Source organism: Macrobrachium rosenbergii, chromosome 26, assembly GCF_040412425.1.
Source record: "Macrobrachium rosenbergii isolate ZJJX-2024 chromosome 26, ASM4041242v1, whole genome shotgun sequence".
Taxonomy (NCBI): Eukaryota; Metazoa; Arthropoda; class Malacostraca; order Decapoda; family Palaemonidae; genus Macrobrachium; species Macrobrachium rosenbergii.
Window position 1 is genome coordinate 1,132,376 of NC_089766.1, and position 19,473 is coordinate 1,151,848.

Genomic DNA, 19,473 nt, shown 5'->3' on the forward strand with positions numbered 1-19,473 from the left:
AGTGGATAGCCTGTCTTTCAGTACGGAAAAAGTGAGACGAAATACAAGAAAAATGGTGTGTTTATTATGTGACAGTATTTGTGTAATCATAATGTCTTATCAGTGTCAGGGGAAGAAGTCTGGGAAGAGAAATGTACTGGGTGAGGTTTGGTTTCAAGGATTTTGTTTTATGTTGGTGCTGTGAGATTTTTCCAGTTGAGCATTTTGGATCCGAATAAGAATTGCCTCCTCCATTTTGGAAAACAGTGTTTACATTTTGTTGCATCTCTCTTATTTTTTGGGAAGCAGATCCACAGAAAATTTTTTTTAAAATGGTAAATTTTTGCTGTAGAGCCACACAAAGTCACGGAAATGAGACATGACATTGTTTTACATCTATTTCAGTGATACTTTATACAAACCTCCTTTGATTTTTTACTGAAGCATTTGGGAGTTTTCATCTACCTTATTATTTTTGCGATAACTTGTTGTGATTTTTTGAATTGCCAGCATTACATCTCCATAAATATTTTTGTCGGATTAAAAGTTTATGTTCAGGGAATTTCTGGTGGGTTGGGTATCGTTATGATGGAGAGGAAGACTGCACCATTTATTTCTGTCTTATTTCAAAACTGTCGGATATCTTGATGCAACAACGTCGGACCCACCCTTTCAGACCATTGTCGCTTCATTCCTCTGTATTTTTCTTTTTCCGTTTGCACTTCCAGTCGAGATACGGTGCTTCCATATACGCAACGTGGGGAAAGTCGTATGGGACAGGCGGTCCTTTGAAAGAGGTACAGTGATTATTCGATGCCAAAGTAGGCTCTTTTTACTTCCTAGGTATTAAGACGCGAGCGAAGAATCGCAGTAGCGAAGTATCCGGCTAGTCTGCTTGTTGATAACAGATCAGTATTGACCTCTGAAACGAGAAAAAAGACACGAATTGGGGAACAGATATATTCAGAAGCCTTTACAGCTTCAGAGTGTCAGGCTCCCTCTTCAGCGTGGAGACACTCCGAAAACTGTATGTGCTTTTGAATATATTTGTTCTCCCATTTGTGGGTTTTTTCTGTTCTGCTTGTACCGTACATTTGCTTTTTTGGTTGGTCTCCGCTGGCCTTTGGAACATGCCCCTCCACGAATCTCGGCAAAGTGGAAGAGATTCGCCAGTGATGAGGTCAGAAAGTTAACTTAGCTTTGAGGGATTTTTATAATTTGTGATAGGTGTAAATTACATCTAAAGTTACATTAAAAGTTTAAATGAGAAAGCCATGTAACTCAATTGATTTTAAACGTAATGGGTTATGGAACAGTGAGGTAACCCATGCCTATTGGCAGGATATGATTAAAGTTATATGACAACTATATACAATTATTGTGTTTTGTTGACTAGGGCAGTTGGTACTTGTGTTTTATGCAAGATGTTTATATAGTCATCAACTCTTGTTCAGAGTTCAGAGTATAGCATTGTAATGATCAAACATTTAGCAGTATTCATATTGAAAGTAAGCTATATATCTCTAGCACCATAAAGAGCTGCTTGTGTGTTTGTTTGAAACTGGCTGGTTTAATTATTCATGAAAACAGGTTTTAGTAGGTTGTATTTGTTGTGAAGTGTTGCAGAAGAAAAGTGTTTCAGCAACTTAGGAATGGCAATAATGTATACAGTATTCTTTTCATGTTGATACAGTTTCTAATAATACAGTATTATCATCATAGTCATCTAACATAAAACTCTTCAAGTACTGTCAGAGTGAGTAGGAGAGTACCTTGTATTTCCTTGTATCTTTTTTTTCCATCATATTTCAGAATTTGTCAGATGCTGTATCTTAATGCAAACATGTCGAATCTGCCCTTTCAGACCATTGTCACTTCATCCCTCTATTATTTTTCCTCTTTCCATTCGCACCCCAGTCGAGGTACGGTGCGTCATCGTACGCAACGTGGGGGAGGTCTTACGGGACAGGCGGTCATTATAAAGAGGTACAGTGATGATGCCAGATCAGGCTCCTTACATTTCCTACACCATAGATGTGAGCCAAGAATCGCATTTGCGGATTATCTCCGGCTAGTCTGCTTGCGCCGTACCACTTGCTTTTTGGTTGATCTCTACTGGCCTTTGGAACATGCCACCCCTCGAATCTGTCCAGATCTGTTGATGGGTTCCGTTAATGCTTTAGGGTCGTTTAGGCGAGTTGCAGCATTTTCATGGCTAAGATGCTGCGACTCTGTTGTCAGTTTACAAGTTAATGTTGCAAAGAAGAGGTGAATGTTTGGATGGAAGAAAAGGTTTTGAATTGTGTTCTAGAAGACAGCATTCTTAAATAAGAGAAAACAGAAATCATGTTTGTTGAGGGATGAGTGATTGACATAAGAAAGCTGAGTACTGTAAGTCTCAATTATTTTTAGATGCAGTGGATCTTGGAAGAAGGAGGTGGCTGGGTTCATGCCTGTTATGAAAAATGACAAGTGTTTTTACATATATCTTTTCTGAGGAAATGGATGTCTTAGAAAGTAATGTTCACTGTCATATGTTTGTTTCTTATTTCTGTTAAGTGTCTCATTTAATTTCCTTCATGTGCATTGAAACCCATTTGATACTTTCATTTGAACCTTCATACATTACAGGCAGTTCCCAGTTATCAGCGAATCCGGTTTCACGGGGCTTGCCTAGCGACGAAAGTCAGCGATTTTTGGCACTGATAATCGGGTATTGGCGCCGATACTTACCTAGCAGATGCACCGAAATCTGGTTATCGGCACTGATAAATGCCGAAAATCGCAGATTTTCGATTATCGGCAATTTTCGCATATCTTCACACTGTCGGAATGGAACCGCCGGCGATAACTGGGGACTGCCTGTATTTGAATATTTTCCATTATGTTTGCATATCAGCGTGGTTTTTGTTTGAATTGATTTCTGTTTTATGTGAAACTTTTTCTTTTTTCAGCGAAATAGCATTTTACTATATTTGTCACACGTAAGTCTGTTATTTTATCATTGTTTACCAGGGCTCTGAAAATCACTCAACATTACCGTGCTACGTCTAAAATGAAACATCATTTGGTCAGGCTGAGTGACACTAGAGGGTGGAAGTTGATTAGTTTTAAATAGAATTTAGGAACAGTTGTTTTGACGATTTCATGAAGCAGTTCACGGTAGCATTTTTGTCGTTACTATTGAGGTACTGAACTTCTTCATCCTTCTCATGCACTGGTATATTCATAAAAACTAATTAAGAAGTAAAACCTCTCTAGCAATCCCAGTGCAGGACAAATTCCAGACCACGATTTGCCCCGTCAATGACAGTCCAGTACCTCTGGAGCTTTGGCTAGGCTTTCTAGTGTAGTTGAAATATCTTGACGTCTAGTAATAGTTGCTTGTAGTCTTTTTTTGCTTACGTTTGAACTTTCATTTTTTTTATTTATGCTTTGCTGTCCAGTCTAGGTGGTCAACTTTTCAATTTTAGAGTCTATGCAAATCAGTTCGTGCCTTCTTTCTCAGAGTGATTTATGCATAGGCTCTTTGTTGCAAGGTCCCATAACCGTATTAGAATGACAGCTGCTTGTAATATGTAATCGCGACAGTTACATTTCTATCAGTATGGTGTACTGTAATGTAACAATATTCAAATTGTCAGGCTTAATTATTGTGTCAGTAAAATCTGTTATTAAATTTTGCATCTCAAAGAGTTCACAAAGTAAAATCCATACTTACAGTTCAGAGTGATAGGAAATGCAGACAGGCATTAACGTTTTTAAAAATTAAGCTGACACTATTTGCTAAATGTTTGAAGTAAAAAATAATTATTTACTATATAAACAAGGGCCTTATATTGCTTATATGGGAATTCATTTGAGTATTGATAGTCTTTCTGTGCTGTTGTTAGATTTGCCAAAGTAGTTTTTAACGTTTTAGGGACCTGTTGAGTTGGTTCACTATCTTACGGACTTAGGGAAAGATTATCAGTTTGATACCATTGTGAAATTGTCAAGAGTTTTGTTCCAAACTTCCTTTGGTAAAGTGTTTACAGATTTGTGTGTCAAAGGTCACATTTGTTTGAAATTTGTATTAATGCATAGGTGAGGTTTAAAGATTTGTACTCTATTTAGTGTTGTAGGTGTAAAAAAAACTTTTACTTGAAAATAAATTGTCATTGTATTCAGATTGAAGTCAACTTAGTGCTGATATTATATTGTTTTTGAAAATTGTTTTACCATCAAAGTTCGTTACACAGCAAAGCTCGTGTTATCGAACAGTGGCTGAGAGTTCAACCGGAAAGTGTTTGGTACTTGAGGTGTAAATGCTCTTTACTTTTTCTCAGTTCCTTTCACTTAAGTGTCCTCCCATCGTACTGGTTATGTAAAGGCCCCGCCTGTTTTCTCGTTAGAAGTGACATGTTTTTGTCATCTGCATCCGACAGTGAATGCTAAATGAGACGTCGGGAGAAAAAGTATTTTTTCATTTTCTCCTCGATTCTTATAAATCCCTCATCATAACTCCCCAGCAGAGCTACAACGCTTGATCCTCCTCCCCCTCCCCCAATTTTATTTTGGTGCAAAAGCCTGCCTTGACATTCGAATTGTCTTGTGATGGTCCTACGTATAGATTTAAACCCCTAAATACTCTGCTTGGATTTCAGAGGATATTTAGATAGTTGTCCCTGTTCCTTTTTCCCCTGCATTCCCCTCACGACCCCCTTCCTCCCGTGCTGGTCTTTTGGTATACGATTTTAGGTTCTTTAGAGACTTTTTTTTTTAATGTGTTCATGCAATTTTTATTTCTTTGGACAGGTATGACTGTTATGAAGATGTTCACAATTTTTTTTATACCTGTGTTATGGATACGTTTTGTTGTGTATTGTGTTTCAAAATTGTTCTCTTTAGTGGATAGTGAACTGCAATATATTTATTGAATACAGAACCACTACTAACGTACAGTATCAGAAAAAGATTCTCTGTAGTTCCCTGTTAAAAAAATGTGATTTGATCAGACTGCTTGGAAACAAAGCCGCATTATTTTCTTTGCCATGTGTTTGCAGCATAAATTGTTTTGTGTTCACTCGGAGCTGCGGTTTGTATTGCATGCCTTGATCGATGTTAGAACTACCAGCCGAGCATTACCGCAAGGCCTGCTGTTTGAGAGTTACGTACATGGAAGTTGGGATTTCACGAAAATTCCTCTGTAGTTCATCGATATTTTATCAGTTTCATGTTAAGTGTTGATGCAGATTTTGTATTGTGGGTAGGTATAAGTTATACTGTTAGCAAGAACATGTCCTTTATTCTTGTTAGTTTTATGTTATAGTGGATGGTATTGGAAAATCTCTCGAAAATGATTCACGTCGCAGATATCTTCCATCGTATTTTGTGGTCATGTTTACTTTGTGGTATTTTTTAAAAGGTTTATTGTTAGAATGCGTTACATTTTCTACAATTGGAAGTTGCTATTTCACCAGGCAGTGGTAAGATGAATCTAGCATCCAAATAGAATGCATTTTATCACTTCCAGCACATAGCTGGCATATGTATTAATTTTTATGTCAGGTTATATGTGTCAAAGGACACTCCTTATTTGCACACAATCTTTTCCAGGGTCCCCCTAACGAAATGTGTCATTCAGGCGGTGTTTTTCAGGTGATTAATGCCGAGAGAAAGCGAGCAGCCAGTGATCTTGGGATCTGCAAGTCATAGTTTGGAATATACAGTTATGTCTGTTGTTGAGTTTGTGTCATCCAGGCAGCCGCAGGTTAGGTGGGAACTCGCCCTCTCGTTGTTAACCAAGTTTAGCTTGTTCTCCCCTACAGCGTGCAGAGTTGCTGCTGGATGTCTTTACTCCCTCCACTAACATGCTGGCGTTCTGTTTGAATTAACAAGCTGTGAGCCTAATGCCAATAGGGATGTCCGTGGAAGTGTTGTTTTTTGCTTAAATCATATCAGTAGATGCATTATTGTTCGCTACATACACAAGTACTGTGATGCAAACATTTGTTTTGCCCTTGTCTTTCAACTGAATAAACTGCTTAAGAAGTGACATCATGTGGGTGTTAGTGCAGTCCTGTTGTTCTAGTAATGGTAGGTATTTGACGGCTAGCCCCCATCTTTTACCTTACGTGAAGTCAACATCAACAGAGTTTTTTTGGCCTCTGCACCATTTGTTGAGATGGTAGTTCTCATAAAAGAGTTTCTCCCCACCTAGCTGTCCAGCTTCTTCAATTCTCACGCTGTAGTGGAAATCCTCGTTTAAGAACTAAAGTTTTCTGATGAACCTGGAAATGAAAGGCCATAGTTTATGATGACAGAAGGTGCTTACGCTTTTGAACAATTAGTTTCATGTATTGAAAAATCCACCGAACTCACAGTCAGACATTAGAGCAAGGGCAAAGCAGTTGTTTGTGATGACAGGTTAATGAAATGAATAAAATTGTAGCTTTTTAATGATTACTATCTTACGTTATCAAAATAAACAACTCTTCCATGTTTCCTCGTTAAGATGGTCTCCATAGAACCTTTTAGGATACAGACGTGCATACTTTGCTTTTGGTGCACATTAAAGTACGGTATGTGTCTGTTCAGTGTGAAGATACGCAGACAGTTTGATGTTGCTTGTGATTCTGAGACACCAGTTGCCAGAAATTCAAGGAATTGAGTCAGGACGAATGATTATTTCATCTGGGATGTATGTGGGTTTAAATTCTTTGGTGCTTGAGTTGCTGTAAGTGAAAGTATTTTGATTGTTTTCGAGTAAAATTCTGAGTAATACATTAAGATAATGAAAATTACTTTAGAAATTTGAGTTATATTAGCAGCAATTGATTCTGTCTTTTATTTATATGATCTCATAAATCAGGAATATTTATATGATCTCATAAATGCAAGGTGAGGTTCTAAAAGTAAGCCAAGGTATTTGATGCTTGTGAATGCATCCATCATTGAACAGCCACTGAGTTTTGGTCGTCTTTTTGCAAACGTCAAAGCAGAATTATTGTTTTTTTGCATCCTCTTACACTTACTTCTTAATCTAGCCATTTCTGAGATTCAGTATTCAGTTATTAGATCATTATGAAGCTGTGATTTATGAAGAAATACATTTTTCATCCAAGAACAAATGTCCTGGAACAGCCTTAGATGAAATAAGTATTTTAACATTAAGTCTGTTTGAACAACAGCTACAGGTTTGGTTCTTGTTAAAGTGCAATTGTGTTGGAAGTAAATTTTTACATTAGTATGCTAATTATGTTTTAAAAGGACTTATAATAGAAAAATTAGTGGACAAACACACTAGGCCTAATTATGACAAAGGCATATTTGCACACTGATTTGTACGATTAGAAGCTAGAAGTAGTATGAAAAAAATATATACATTTGTTTTGCGAGAACAGAACATGAGTAGGTGTGGTCCTTAATCATTCAGGAAAATGGTAGAGAGGAAGGCATTGGCAGTTGATCAGTCTTACAGCTTCGAGAAAACTTAGGGCCATATAAACAGATTCCATGAGTCCTTTCATCCATCAGTACTAGGGAGAAGGAGCTTGATAGGTGCTTATTTATGCTTCTCATGTCCGTAGCTTTTTAAACATGCTTTGATAATGAATATCATTGTGATGTACTTTTTGCAGATGCAACAGAGTAACTTCAGAATGTACTTCATTGCTGTTAAGTCAGTGGCTAATTCTTTTTTAGCAATTCCAAGTCTTACTTTTCAGATTTTATGGATATTGCGTAAAAAACTGTGTGTATTCTGTAATGATTAGTCAATCAAAGCTAGGCTTGGAGGAACTATTCTATTTCTGATGGAATTATGTCAAGGAAAAGGAACTTCTCTGTACTGAGAGGGTGATCAGAGACCATTATTGGACTGGAGTTCGGTTCCAAATTTAAGACAAAAATCTATTATGTCAAGAAAAAAATATTAGATCGAAAGATGTTTCAGATTCTTAGGCATGTTAGTCTACAGTTTTAGTCTATCCATCTCATCCAAGGCTTATGATTGTATGGCAGGTGCGGCCACTTTCTCTGAGGGGCTTTTTGAAGTATTTCTGATTTTATCTTGTACCTGGGAGTGTTCCCGTTGATCTTTCGACTTTCAGAAAAAGATCTTCGAGCCTAGACCGTGGTTGTTTTGAGAAAGTTACTGGCAAATTAATTTTAAGCGTGTTTTGTGTTGATAACACTCCAGTTGTACTGGCCTTCATCCTTCACTATTCCAAGTTTCAGGCATTTCATTTGTGTGAGTTATTATTAAATTGTTGTGAAAGTAACGGTCCAGTGTTAGAGCTTTTTTTAATGCTTAGAATAACCTAATGTTTTGATTTTTTTGGTGTGTAGTTAAGTGTCGCCTTTTGAAACCCATTCTCGAGGATGGTTTATGTACCTACATCCCCTTTTGTATTAGACATAGGAATGGTTAGTTTTATTGTATGTACCCGTTGGTTTCCCCTGCATTACAGTGACCCAGCTTGTTGTGTTTTCAGAAGCAAGAATGTTTTGTTTATCATGGTGTAAAGGTAGTTCTGCATTGCATTTCATTTTAATTAGGATTCCTGCTTTTATATTTGAATTTTCTTGGACCATGACTGACTCTCTTCAAGTGGTGGCCCAAGAAACTCCTCTCGTTCCACGTCTCCAAGACTTGACGCAGTCAGGTGTGCCTTTCAGTGATAACATTTCGTAAGCCACCTCAAAAATTTCATTAATGACGCTCCTCTACAGATTTCAGTTGCAACTTACAAGTCTGTGTGAAACTGTATGTGGACAGTAGAGAAGTCAAAAAGTTCATTAACCTGTCATGGTGCGTTAATGGACATTGATCGAGGATTCCAACCACTCATTAGTCTTATCCTTTCAGGTGAAGGCCCCAAGCAGTAGCGACAAAGACTTGAAGACCTCGACGAACTTGGACACCAAATTCCAAGCCCTTCAGAAGTTGTGGGGCTGTAATGTTAAGAATATGGTGAGCGAGTGTCTGAGTTCGTCCTTGTATTTGATGCTTGATGTCACTTTCTCTTTTTTGATATAGTTTAATTCTCATCTTCCCCCCATAAAATTGTAAATGTTTTTGTCATTTCAAAATTGCTGGCATCAGTCACGATTAACCCTTTCGCTCATGACTCTTGTGACAATTACATCTGTGGGCAGTGGCAGGGACTTGAGCAGTAAGCTTAAAAATGTTTATACCTTTATTTGCCCAAAGACGCATATCTCTGACAGTTTTCAGGGTAGACCGCTCAATTTTGTTTCCTTTTGATTACATACTCGATAAGCAATCGTTTTTTTTTTTTTTGACATTTGGATATGGCATCAGTAAGCGAAGGACTTGAGTTTGGATGAGGTTCATGTACTGTATGTCATCGGTAAGCGAAAGGGTTAATGTGTTATGTTACTTAGGGATGACTGAAGATCCCCTACCAGTGAAGAAGAATTTAAACAGGACAATTTTAATATCCTGTGTCTTCTTGAGCAGAAGATTTAATTTCCAGTTGTACGACATTTTTTAGGTCTTCTTGAGCAGAAGATTTAATTTCCAGTTGTACGACATTTTTATAAAGTGGTACTGATATCTCTCACATACTGTACTTATGTATTTTGTTTATTTCATAAACATTTTGGTAAAGGTTTGAAATATTAGCTTTCTTTGCAGTTTAAGTTTCAAATAATGTTCCTCATGGGCTGTGATTTGGGTTGAATGTTTTTTGAGAGGTTTGAGGAGCACCCTAAAATATTATGGGTTCCAGATATGGGAACTTAAGAGATTTTTAACTTAACAGTTTTATTCTAAATGTTTTAACTGTTCAATTTTATTCTAAATGTTGTGAATAATATTGAAATTTCACACAGCAACATACTTCGATCTTAACACGTTGAGTAATGCACCTCACCACCAAATTCTAATTCTGTACCCAATATTCGATGCTTCACAGCCGGACAACAAGGAACAGTCATCAACAAGTAGCTCCGGCTTTGAGTCAGAGAAAACCACAGCCAGAAACACCATCAACAAAATTAATGTGTCTCCCAGCAAGCTGTCGCACCTGAGTATGCAGGAGAAGGAAATAGAGATCTTGGAAAAACCATCTCCTAAGACGGAGTCGGAGGTAAGGGAACAGTGATTTAATTCTGTACTGAACCGCTTCAGTTTTTTTTTTTTTTTTTAGTAGTTACACATCAATAAATGTACAGTACTTGCCGTTCAAGCTTACCTGTCGTTTGAGCATTTGCTTTGTTGGGGGCGGAGTGGACGTTGGAATTCGTCTTGGACCTGTTGCGAGGGGGTTTCTCGATCACTTTTCTTTTGTGTCCTTTAGTGAGTCGTCGTAAAGCTGGCCAGGCTAGAAGTTTTGTTGTGTCCGTTCTTTGCATCAAAGCTTGGTCATGCTTTTGAAGAACAGGTTAGGAGTAACCGTCTGCACTTTTGAAAAGGATTACGAATTCTTCCCACCATCTTTTGGTGTCTTCCATGTTGAAAGAAATCAGAATGTCTGTGGGAACGCCTCTTTGTCCTTTCCATGCGCCACTGGACCTGATGCAAAACTTCTAGCCAAGCTTACAATCTGGTGTAACTATGCTTTTCTTCATAACTTAGAGATTGGTAAAGGGCAGTGAAGTAGTGGACAGCCTGGCAGGAAGCACTGTAGATGCCTATGCGGTCTTTGGCTATCCCCTCCAAAGATTGTCGCTGTGTCGTCCTTGTGGGGTCAAAGCACATGTAGTTCCTGTAGATTCCTGTAGGTTTTGTTAATTGAAAGAAAAATAGGATCAAAAGTAGTGTTTAAAGATTCCTTTTGGATCACACAGTAATGTAGTCCCTGTGATAAAATAATCAAGGTTTTTAAACATTTGCATTTATCTAATAATGTTAGGTTTCGGTTTTGACGTAACTTCCTTGATAGTTTTTGTTTCTCATGAGCTTAAATTGTACCTGGTGTATACAGTTTACAATTTGTACAATTATCATCGATAATGCTGAGGTTGGAAACTGGTAGGCTTGACTCAAGATTCTTGCAGAGTTTGTGCTACAATAGCTACCAGCTTTTGCTTATCAAGCTAGAATGAATCCTTTGGGCGAGCCCCTTTTTTTGAGAGTCCGTAATGTGACTCTGGTCTTTGTTAAAACTACAATACTTTATAATAAAAATAAACAGTAGACTAAGCACAGAAAATAAGAAATATAAGTAATAAGTAACCAGTGGCAGTATGGTAAGTGTCCATGTGCTATGGTTAATGTTGGTAGGATTTTTTGACTAGTGAAGCATTAGTACCAAAAACAAAAAGATTAAACCTACAGTGGGATACAGCAGTCGTCAGTACAAAATGCAAGAATTGCATCATGTGAATATATATACAGTCATATCCAAAAGTGGATAAATTTTGATAAATTTTGACAGTGAATTTCATGTGCTTTGATACTGGTACAGGGAGCATTCTGTTTGGTAAAGGGCTTCATTTTCCTCTTAGAAGTAGTGGAATGATGAGCTGGTACACTTGGTGTTAGGATTGTTAAGTGCAGTGGTGTCTTTTGAGTTTGGACTATACAATCAGTTATAAATAGTCAGGTATTTCCTCGATATTGTAGTCGTCGTCTTGCAAGTAATCCTGAATCTGTAGGATCCTGGTTGAGGATTTGCTGGTGCTTTTAGGAGGGGGCCAGTTCGAAGGTTTGGTAGATTCTCCCAAAAATGTTTCCATTTGAAAACCAAACAATTCTTTTGTTTTTCAAATATAACAATCAATTGACCAGAGATTAGATTTTGTTCATGCCAGTATTATAGTATTTACTCAAAGGTTTGTGTTATGGAAAGCTTTCAAGATCATGTGATCAATCAGAAATCCTAGTTTACGCGTACAATACCTGTATTCTGCTTTTAGAGCCATTATTAGTTCGTCTACTTGTCCATAAATTCGCATGAGAATTTGCAAAGGAGAATTTTGTGTAAAAGTTGAATTGTAGTATATTTATTGATTTTTACCATGTAGTTTGGTTTAAATATTTTATAATACTACTGTACTGCTGTTAGTTTTTGACATACACTGTTGCCCAATTGTGTCATTATCAGTGATGTCTGATGACACAAAAGTAGGACTAAGGAAAGGCAGTTATATTTTTTGGATGAGAATCGGCTCCTTCTTGTAAACCGTGAATTGTAGAAAGTTGTCATTATATAATTTATCAACAGCCCAGCAGAATAGCTGGATAGTTTTTAAACTTCATTTTAAAGAACTGTGATCAATCTGGATGTCTCTTTTTTCATCACAAATATAGCCTTTAGGCATTGTGACAAAGTCACAATTTCTTTAAGAAATATTTTCCATAAAAAGTCTATAAATAATGTATGGAAATGTGTCAGGATGTCTTTTATCAAGTAAAGTTTTTTGAAAGGAGTTTCATTCATTTAATTGTTTTAGTTCTGTAAAGGTGGATCTGATACCTGAAGGCTGGTTAGAAAAGAATGGACTTTTACCCACAAGCTGCAAATAAAATTCACTAGAATATTATCCTGGAAAATAACTCCCATCACAAACCCATCATTGATTATGAAAGGCTTTGTATGATTGATGAGTTATAAGACCGAATACATTTTGTTATAAGATCCTGCCATTGTGTGATTGTCACGGCACTAAAAACTGAATAAAAATAAGTATTGGTAGATCAAGCATTAATATTCCATGTTCCTGAATGAATTTTCTTAGTATATTAGTCCTGTGGGACTGAAGCAATGTGACCTATTGGTCGAGCTGACGTACTTATTAACAGCCTCAGAGGAAAGGTTGTTCGTATACGTAGTCAAACAAACCAGCTGATCTTGAAAAAAGATTGAAGAAGAAAGAGTTGTTTAAAAAAAAAGGAGCTACATTTATTTTGTGATTCTAGCAATCAAAAGTTCTTGGATAAAGATCAGGCTTCACATAAAAAAATTACACATTTACCTGGTAACAGTACCCGATCTCTGAATTTTCCTTACGCATGTGAAGTTGAAAATTAGTTTTGTTGTCCCTCGGTGCTTTAGTAAGCTGCATGCGCAGGCACGGAAGCACTTGCATGGTTCTTTTATATATTCTTGAGTGTTATTTACTTTAATGTCCGTTCCTAAGATTCGCAAAATCTCTCTCTCACTCAAACTAGCGTGTGGGGACAAGTGGAAATTTAATCTGTTGACATTGAACTTTTTGTTAACTTCATGATGTTTCTTTCCTATTATCTGTTTTACAGTATATCCCCTTTCTTTTGACCCCAGTGCTTGCATCACCATACTGCATGCAATAATGAATGGATGTTGGATTTGTATCACGTTTTTGATCCTGTCGTGGATTAGACTTTCTGTTCTCTGACGACTTACAGCCCTTGAAAGAGACAGTCTCTCCCTTCCTTAGAGTTCTGTCACCTTGAGCGTGGAACTGTTATTCTTGGTTAGATTATTTGACCAAAGGCATTGAGTAGCTGGCAGATGAACGAGGAAGTTGGAGACAGCTCACAATGATTTGGATTGTGTAGAAAGACTTGTACTTAGCTTGAGAGGGGACGAACCTCATCTTAGATTCTTTGTATTCCTTCAGACCTCATAATCCAACACATATTTGTCCAGGTATCTCGACAAGCCCTTCATAATTGTACTTGCCCTCTCTCGCCTTTTAAAGATTGTGGTCTGTTGGACATCCTTGCACTCCAGAATGGAAGTACCTGCATAGTTTACTGGGTTTTGTCAGTTTTGCATCCCAGATGGTGATTTGTGACCTAATGCGTTGAGGACCAGAATCTTGGCAGCCAGGAATATTGTTTTTAATTTCTGTTGGGCTTATGGGAGTCATTTGCCTTTCCCTGATTTCATGCAAAATAGGCCAGTTGAATGACTGAAAATGGTGGTACCTGTCTGTAAACAGTCCGTTGGTTAATTCTTTGTGCCATTCACTTGTCATTGCTTGAAAATGGGTGACCACTATCGGTCTCCCTTGAGAGTAATCACTGAAATTGGATATGCAAGTAACATATTGAAAGAGGCACTAAGCTCAGTTTGGCACCTTTCGATCTAATGTTTGTTTGTTGCGATTGTTCCTTGTTGCTTTGGTGAGTGCCTTTCGTAAAGGAGAGGTTTTGTTCCTCTTTTCTTCTGTGAAAAACCAAGGTGGCTGATACTGTACGGTATTGGTTGAAGCAGAATAGCTTATATGGTATAGGATTTAGTAAACATAAAAGAGAGAAAATGAAGACAAATATTCTTAAGGAATTTACACATTGGGTAACCGGCATGTTCTTGCGATGCACGACAAAAAAAGAAGCTGTCCTTTTCTGCTCTGTTAAGTTGAAGTTTTACCTTTCAGTCTGTGAAGGGGCTTGGTTCTTATTTAACAGTGCATAGCACATATTAACACAGGAATCCACCTAGATTTTGGTAAATCTTGCTAGATTGGTTTCAGACCATACATAGGTTTTGTTGAGTTGTCACGAAGTCACTGTGAGACCCAAGTAATAGAGGAATTGTTGGTAATCTTTTTATGGGTGGGAACAAAAAATAATTGCTTCTAAAGTAATGAGAATTTGAAGCTCTGAAAGTTATGTACTGTAATTGAATCTTTGTTTATTTTTTAACTAAAGACTGATACAGATTCCTAGTTAGTCATTCATCACTGTTTAGACTGTCATACTGCGTAATTTATATATATATTTTTTTTAACTTTAATCCCTGTTAATCATAGACATACAGTCACTTGAAGATTAATCAATTAATTTATTTGTAAAATTCTAGGCACATGCTAAAGTAATTCCTTTGACAAAAGCCAGTATAGTTCCGTCTCCTTAGTAAGGCATTTTGATAATTTCTTTTCGTAAATACAACAAAGATAGTCTACACTTCCTGCCTTGAACCCAAATTGTTTTGGCCTGTAAGAAAGGTTTCCAGTGACCCAAAAAATAAAAAAATCTACAGAATCAGTTCCTGTGATAGCAGTACATTTGAAATCCTTAATCATTTATAACTAACTAACTAACTTTGGCTTAAGGAGCATAGGCCAACAGTAGAAATTCACTCTCTTGTTTGACGTTTGCTTCTTGCTGAAGTGGGATGGGTTTTTAAGAGCAGTGCTGTAAAATTATATCAAGGATTTGCAAGACCATAAATATATAGTAAAGGCTTTGCTGAATTTAGAATTACTTACATACTACAGGTATAGGAATTGAAATAGAACAGTTGTAATAATGATGATATCATTTTACTGATTTACTAACAACAGTAAAATTAATAGCTAAGGTTATTTTATATTTGTAGCTTAGTTTTTTCTGTTTTCCTTATAAATCTATCCTTTCTTATTTATTGAAGTCCTGCACGATTTTGTTTACATGTTATGAATGCTGTAGAAATCTGTTGCATCTTTTACCAATCTATCATTTTCCATTTCTGCCTATGTTTTGGATCTTCAAAACTCTTTCTCTATAGTTTTATGTTCATGTGATTTTTCTTAATAGAATCCTCAGTTGTGCTTTTTTTCATGACTGTCACATCTTCCAGTCCGCAGACCTTTCTTCCTACTCTATTGTCGAACAGTCAGACCCCGTGAACCCGAAAGAAATCCACGTTGAGAGTACAGGCGTGGCTGACAGAGCTACGGTTGAAGATCCATGTCTGCACGTAGCTTAGATGCAGCTTGTGAGATAATTGCATGTGTTGCTGATGCACGTTTGTGTGGGGGAGTCCTACAGCGGAAAACTTTCGTCCTAAAGTAGCCTGGGATATGACGTGATGATTACCGCAACATTAGATTCTTAGACTGCTCAGAAAGCGGGGTTTCAGTAAAGAATGGCAGTTCAGTTGCTTTGCAAAGCGGTTGTGATCACTGACACTTTGACTTAGGCGTGCGTGAAGGTGGTGGTGTATCGTGTTTCTATCTGATTTCAAGTTCAGTGCTTTGCTGAGGGTCCTTCGCAATCATTGCATGATCTCAAAATTTCCTGTCAGCTTTTGAAGGCAGTCATATTTTATGCATCTCAAAAAGCCAGGTTGCTTGATTGACTCTAGCTTACTGCCACAAGCACCAGCTATATTTTATAAACTTTGCAAGTGTAGTTCCTATGTTCGGAAAGAGTCCATCACTGTAAACAAAAATGACCCAGTCCTCTATTTAGCTTAGCTTTGTGCAAAATTGTTATCAGTTTTCAACATACTCCAGTTCTGTTGAAGAGAAGTCATTAGGAATTGTCTTTTGTGAAAGCAGTTATTGAACCTTGTTATCTTTAGAAAGTCAATGTATAATCGCCAACAAAAGATCAGTGGTTCTTTGGGTCAAGGCAATCACTAAGAGCTGTTTTTGTCAGCATCAGTGAAACTTTTGTTTGTGATGTCCATGATGTAGAATTTTAAAATATATTTCAAAGTATTATTGATCTGATTAGATAAACACCAGTAAGTTACAGTACTTTATTGTCAGTAATCATTGTATTCCTTTTTATTGATATTCTCTACATAATCTAGAGTCCCCCCTCTCAACTGTGATAAAGAAATGGATTTTATTACATTCTGTATTTTGTAGTTAATTGGGATTTTTCCCTGTGGGAATATTATTGTCCAAGAAATTTTGTATTTCACTGAATCTCTAGATGTTTTGCATTGTCATGAATTAACAATCCTTTGCTAACCCTTTTTCATGTATTGACTTCTGTAATGCTGTTTTTTTATCTCTCTCTCGGTTCCTTGAATGTCAAAATTAGTTTTTGTAGCATGTCGTAATACCTTTGTCGTCAAACAGAGCCCTATACTACTGTTCACTGATGTTCCTTTGTGTATGTTTATTAGAAGTGTAATTGTTTCTGAATATTGTTTATCTTTTCCTTAATGGATGTTCACTTGCATTCATGAAAACCAGTCGACAAATTGTACCCGTTACCTCGCTGATTGGCCATTCAGGAAACGGTGTAAAGAGACAGGTTTCCAGTATGTTATGGATGTTGATTGCCAGTTCAGGGTTCACCAAAACCTTTCATGTGCTGAAGAGCAAAACTTTGACATTGCATAGTCGTAAAAGAACTCCTGAATATGTGCTGTTTGTGCACTACTTGTAGATTTTTTTATGAGTCCCTCTCCTACGTGTGAAGCACAAATACACAGTTTGATTTATATGCTCCAGAAAACAAGAAGTTTCAGTTATACACTCCAGAAAACGAAACATTTCAACAAAGATTAAAAAAAAAAAAAGAAGAAGAAAATAACATATACCATCAAAACTGAACGACACTTACCAACTTGAGTATGTCAGTAATTGTTGCATTTTTTCTACCTTGCTTTTGAAGCATTGACACTAAAAACAAATGCACAGAAAAAATCAGAGGGACAGCATTGGAACGTAAAAATAAATAATAGATTATTAGATGCATCGGACCTGTTATGTAGCTAGACCATAAACACTGCCTTCCCTACCTTTGTGTTGCGATGGTAGTGTGAACTGTGATTTGGTTCTTTTAATGACGAGTTGTGAATTAGGACTAATACGTATTCTATTTTGTGCACAAGATGGACTATTTGTAACCGCTTTCAAATGAAAACCATAGTATTCTTTGGAAGTTTGAAATTCAGGTCAGTGGCCCCAGTAGGCATCTGAGTAATAATAATAATTTATTGAAGAGTGGACTCTTTTTTTTCCTCACTTCTGAAAGTACCACATAAAGCAACCTCACCAAACACGTTGTACTGTTTGTCCATTGGTCCGTCTGTTGATGTTTGTCTTCTCGTTACACATTGTTTGAATACTGAACACATGCTTTCAATTACAACATTTGTAACATTCCTGTGTGGAAAAAAAAATATGAAAATGTATATTTATATGCAGTCTTATTACACATCAGACCACTTCACCCTTTTCAGTAACCTAAGGCATTGCAATGACTGGTTTTTTGTAGCCCAAATTGTAGGAAGCCATTATTCTACAAGCAGGCCAACCCGGCATGTTTAGAAATTATACTGGTAGCCCACTTAAACTCCCCCCACTTATTAAAATTGCAGCTCATTTTTTTTTTTATTAATGGGTTTGTATTATGCAGGTCATTTGAAGGTAAAATATTAAACATTCTGTATATATATTTCAAAATACTTTCATGTACGCTGTCTGTCATCTTAACAAAGTATTCCTTTATTTGTATAAGGTCAACCACTTGTATCTTTACATTCACAAATATTTAAGTGCTGACACATTTTAATATACCCCTCCTTTATGTAAATATATTATACCCTCTGAAATAAAATCCAGCCACATTTTAAAGAGCTGTTACTCAAAAAATATTTCATGATTGTATGGTTTTAGTTACTGAATTTCAGGATTATGTCAATACACATTTCATTTTGAATGTAGAGTAAATGACTTTTGACGTTACACTTGATGTCAGGTTGAAATAATAGAAATGCCGTGATTATTTATCATTCACATTCTCTGTAGTAACATTTTAATTGTCACCTTGCAACATTTCCATAAGTAGTAGCCTGTACTGATATGAAAACATTGTCAACGTGATACTATACCCAAATGCTTTGTTTCAGCAGTCATAGTTGTACGTGTGTTTGCAAAGACATTGTTTGAAATGTCTCAGTATTTTCAAGTAGTTGCTTATAGTAGCTGAGTACTTGTCAGTACTTTTTTTGCTAGAGGTAGCTAAAAGTGGAGTATATAATTGGGGTGATATTTACCTTTTTCCTCCGAGTGTTTTTGTCCATTGTTCGGTATTTCTGGTTTTGATTTTATGGTAATTTGAAAAAGCTTATAGTTTCCTTTTTATCCATAGTTCTTTTGGTGTACTACAAGTTAGCAGTGCATTTGGATTCAGTAGTGTTTTATTTGTGCATTGTTATTCCAGCCAAGTAATCTTTTGCCCTAGTTTTTTTCCTAAAGCAAGGCAATTTATGGTATTTGATTAGAGCCTATATTTCTCAGAAGAGTTCCCAAACAACTAATTTATGTGGCTTTAGATTTTAATTAGTATTTCCTGTTTGTTGTACATGATGTAGTTTACAATATGTTGAAATTCATGCATAATTGTAAGATTCCAGTTAATGGCTCATAAATTGACTGTTAGTGAAATTTGATGGAAAGAAAAACAAGTGATAGTCAATACGTTTCTTAATACTGTACCCTCCTACCTCACAGCCACTGGTGCAGTGCATGGTGGGTAAGATATGGAAGCAGCCCTGTCGTTCCGATTGTTTGTGATCGCAGCTCTTTTCTATTTACATATATCTCCTTTTGCTATTTGTCGTTGAAGCAGACTAGCATCTTTTTTGACTAGCCATTGTTCTGCCTGTTTGCTTGTGACCGAATGTAAACAATCTTTTGGAACTTACACGCAAGGTTTGTTTCTGCTTGGGAGAGAGCGGTGATGAATCGCTCCTTTTTTTTGCCGCTGCTGAAAGAGTGAAACCCTGAAATCCAGTGGTCATTTCCCTCCCTCTTATTAATTGGCCCTGGGAATCTTTGCATGAAGAATGGTGACACTTGTAAAGCTTTTCTCGACTAGAGGGACAC

At 36.8% G+C, this 19,473-nt stretch overlaps 1 protein-coding gene across 18 annotated transcripts in view; it reads left to right on the forward strand.

The window, feature by feature from the left end:
- LOC136852887 (coronin-1A-like) overlaps positions 1 to 19,473 on the forward strand; it is a 76,518-nt gene that overhangs the window by 47,712 nt on the left and 9,333 nt on the right. For 4 of the 18 annotated variants that reach the window (XM_067127815.1, XM_067127807.1, XM_067127814.1 and 1 more), the window contains 3 exons: positions 1,897 to 1,965; positions 8,831 to 8,935; positions 9,903 to 10,076. In XM_067127815.1, coding sequence (XP_066983916.1) covers positions 1,897 to 1,965; positions 8,831 to 8,935; positions 9,903 to 10,076 — 348 coding nt within the window. Of the gene's footprint in view, positions 1 to 707; positions 777 to 1,896; positions 1,966 to 8,830; positions 8,936 to 9,902; positions 10,077 to 15,479; positions 16,780 to 19,473 lie in introns of those variants that run through there. The other 14 variants (XM_067127819.1, XM_067127813.1, XM_067127816.1 and 11 more) reach the window with 5 other exon arrangements.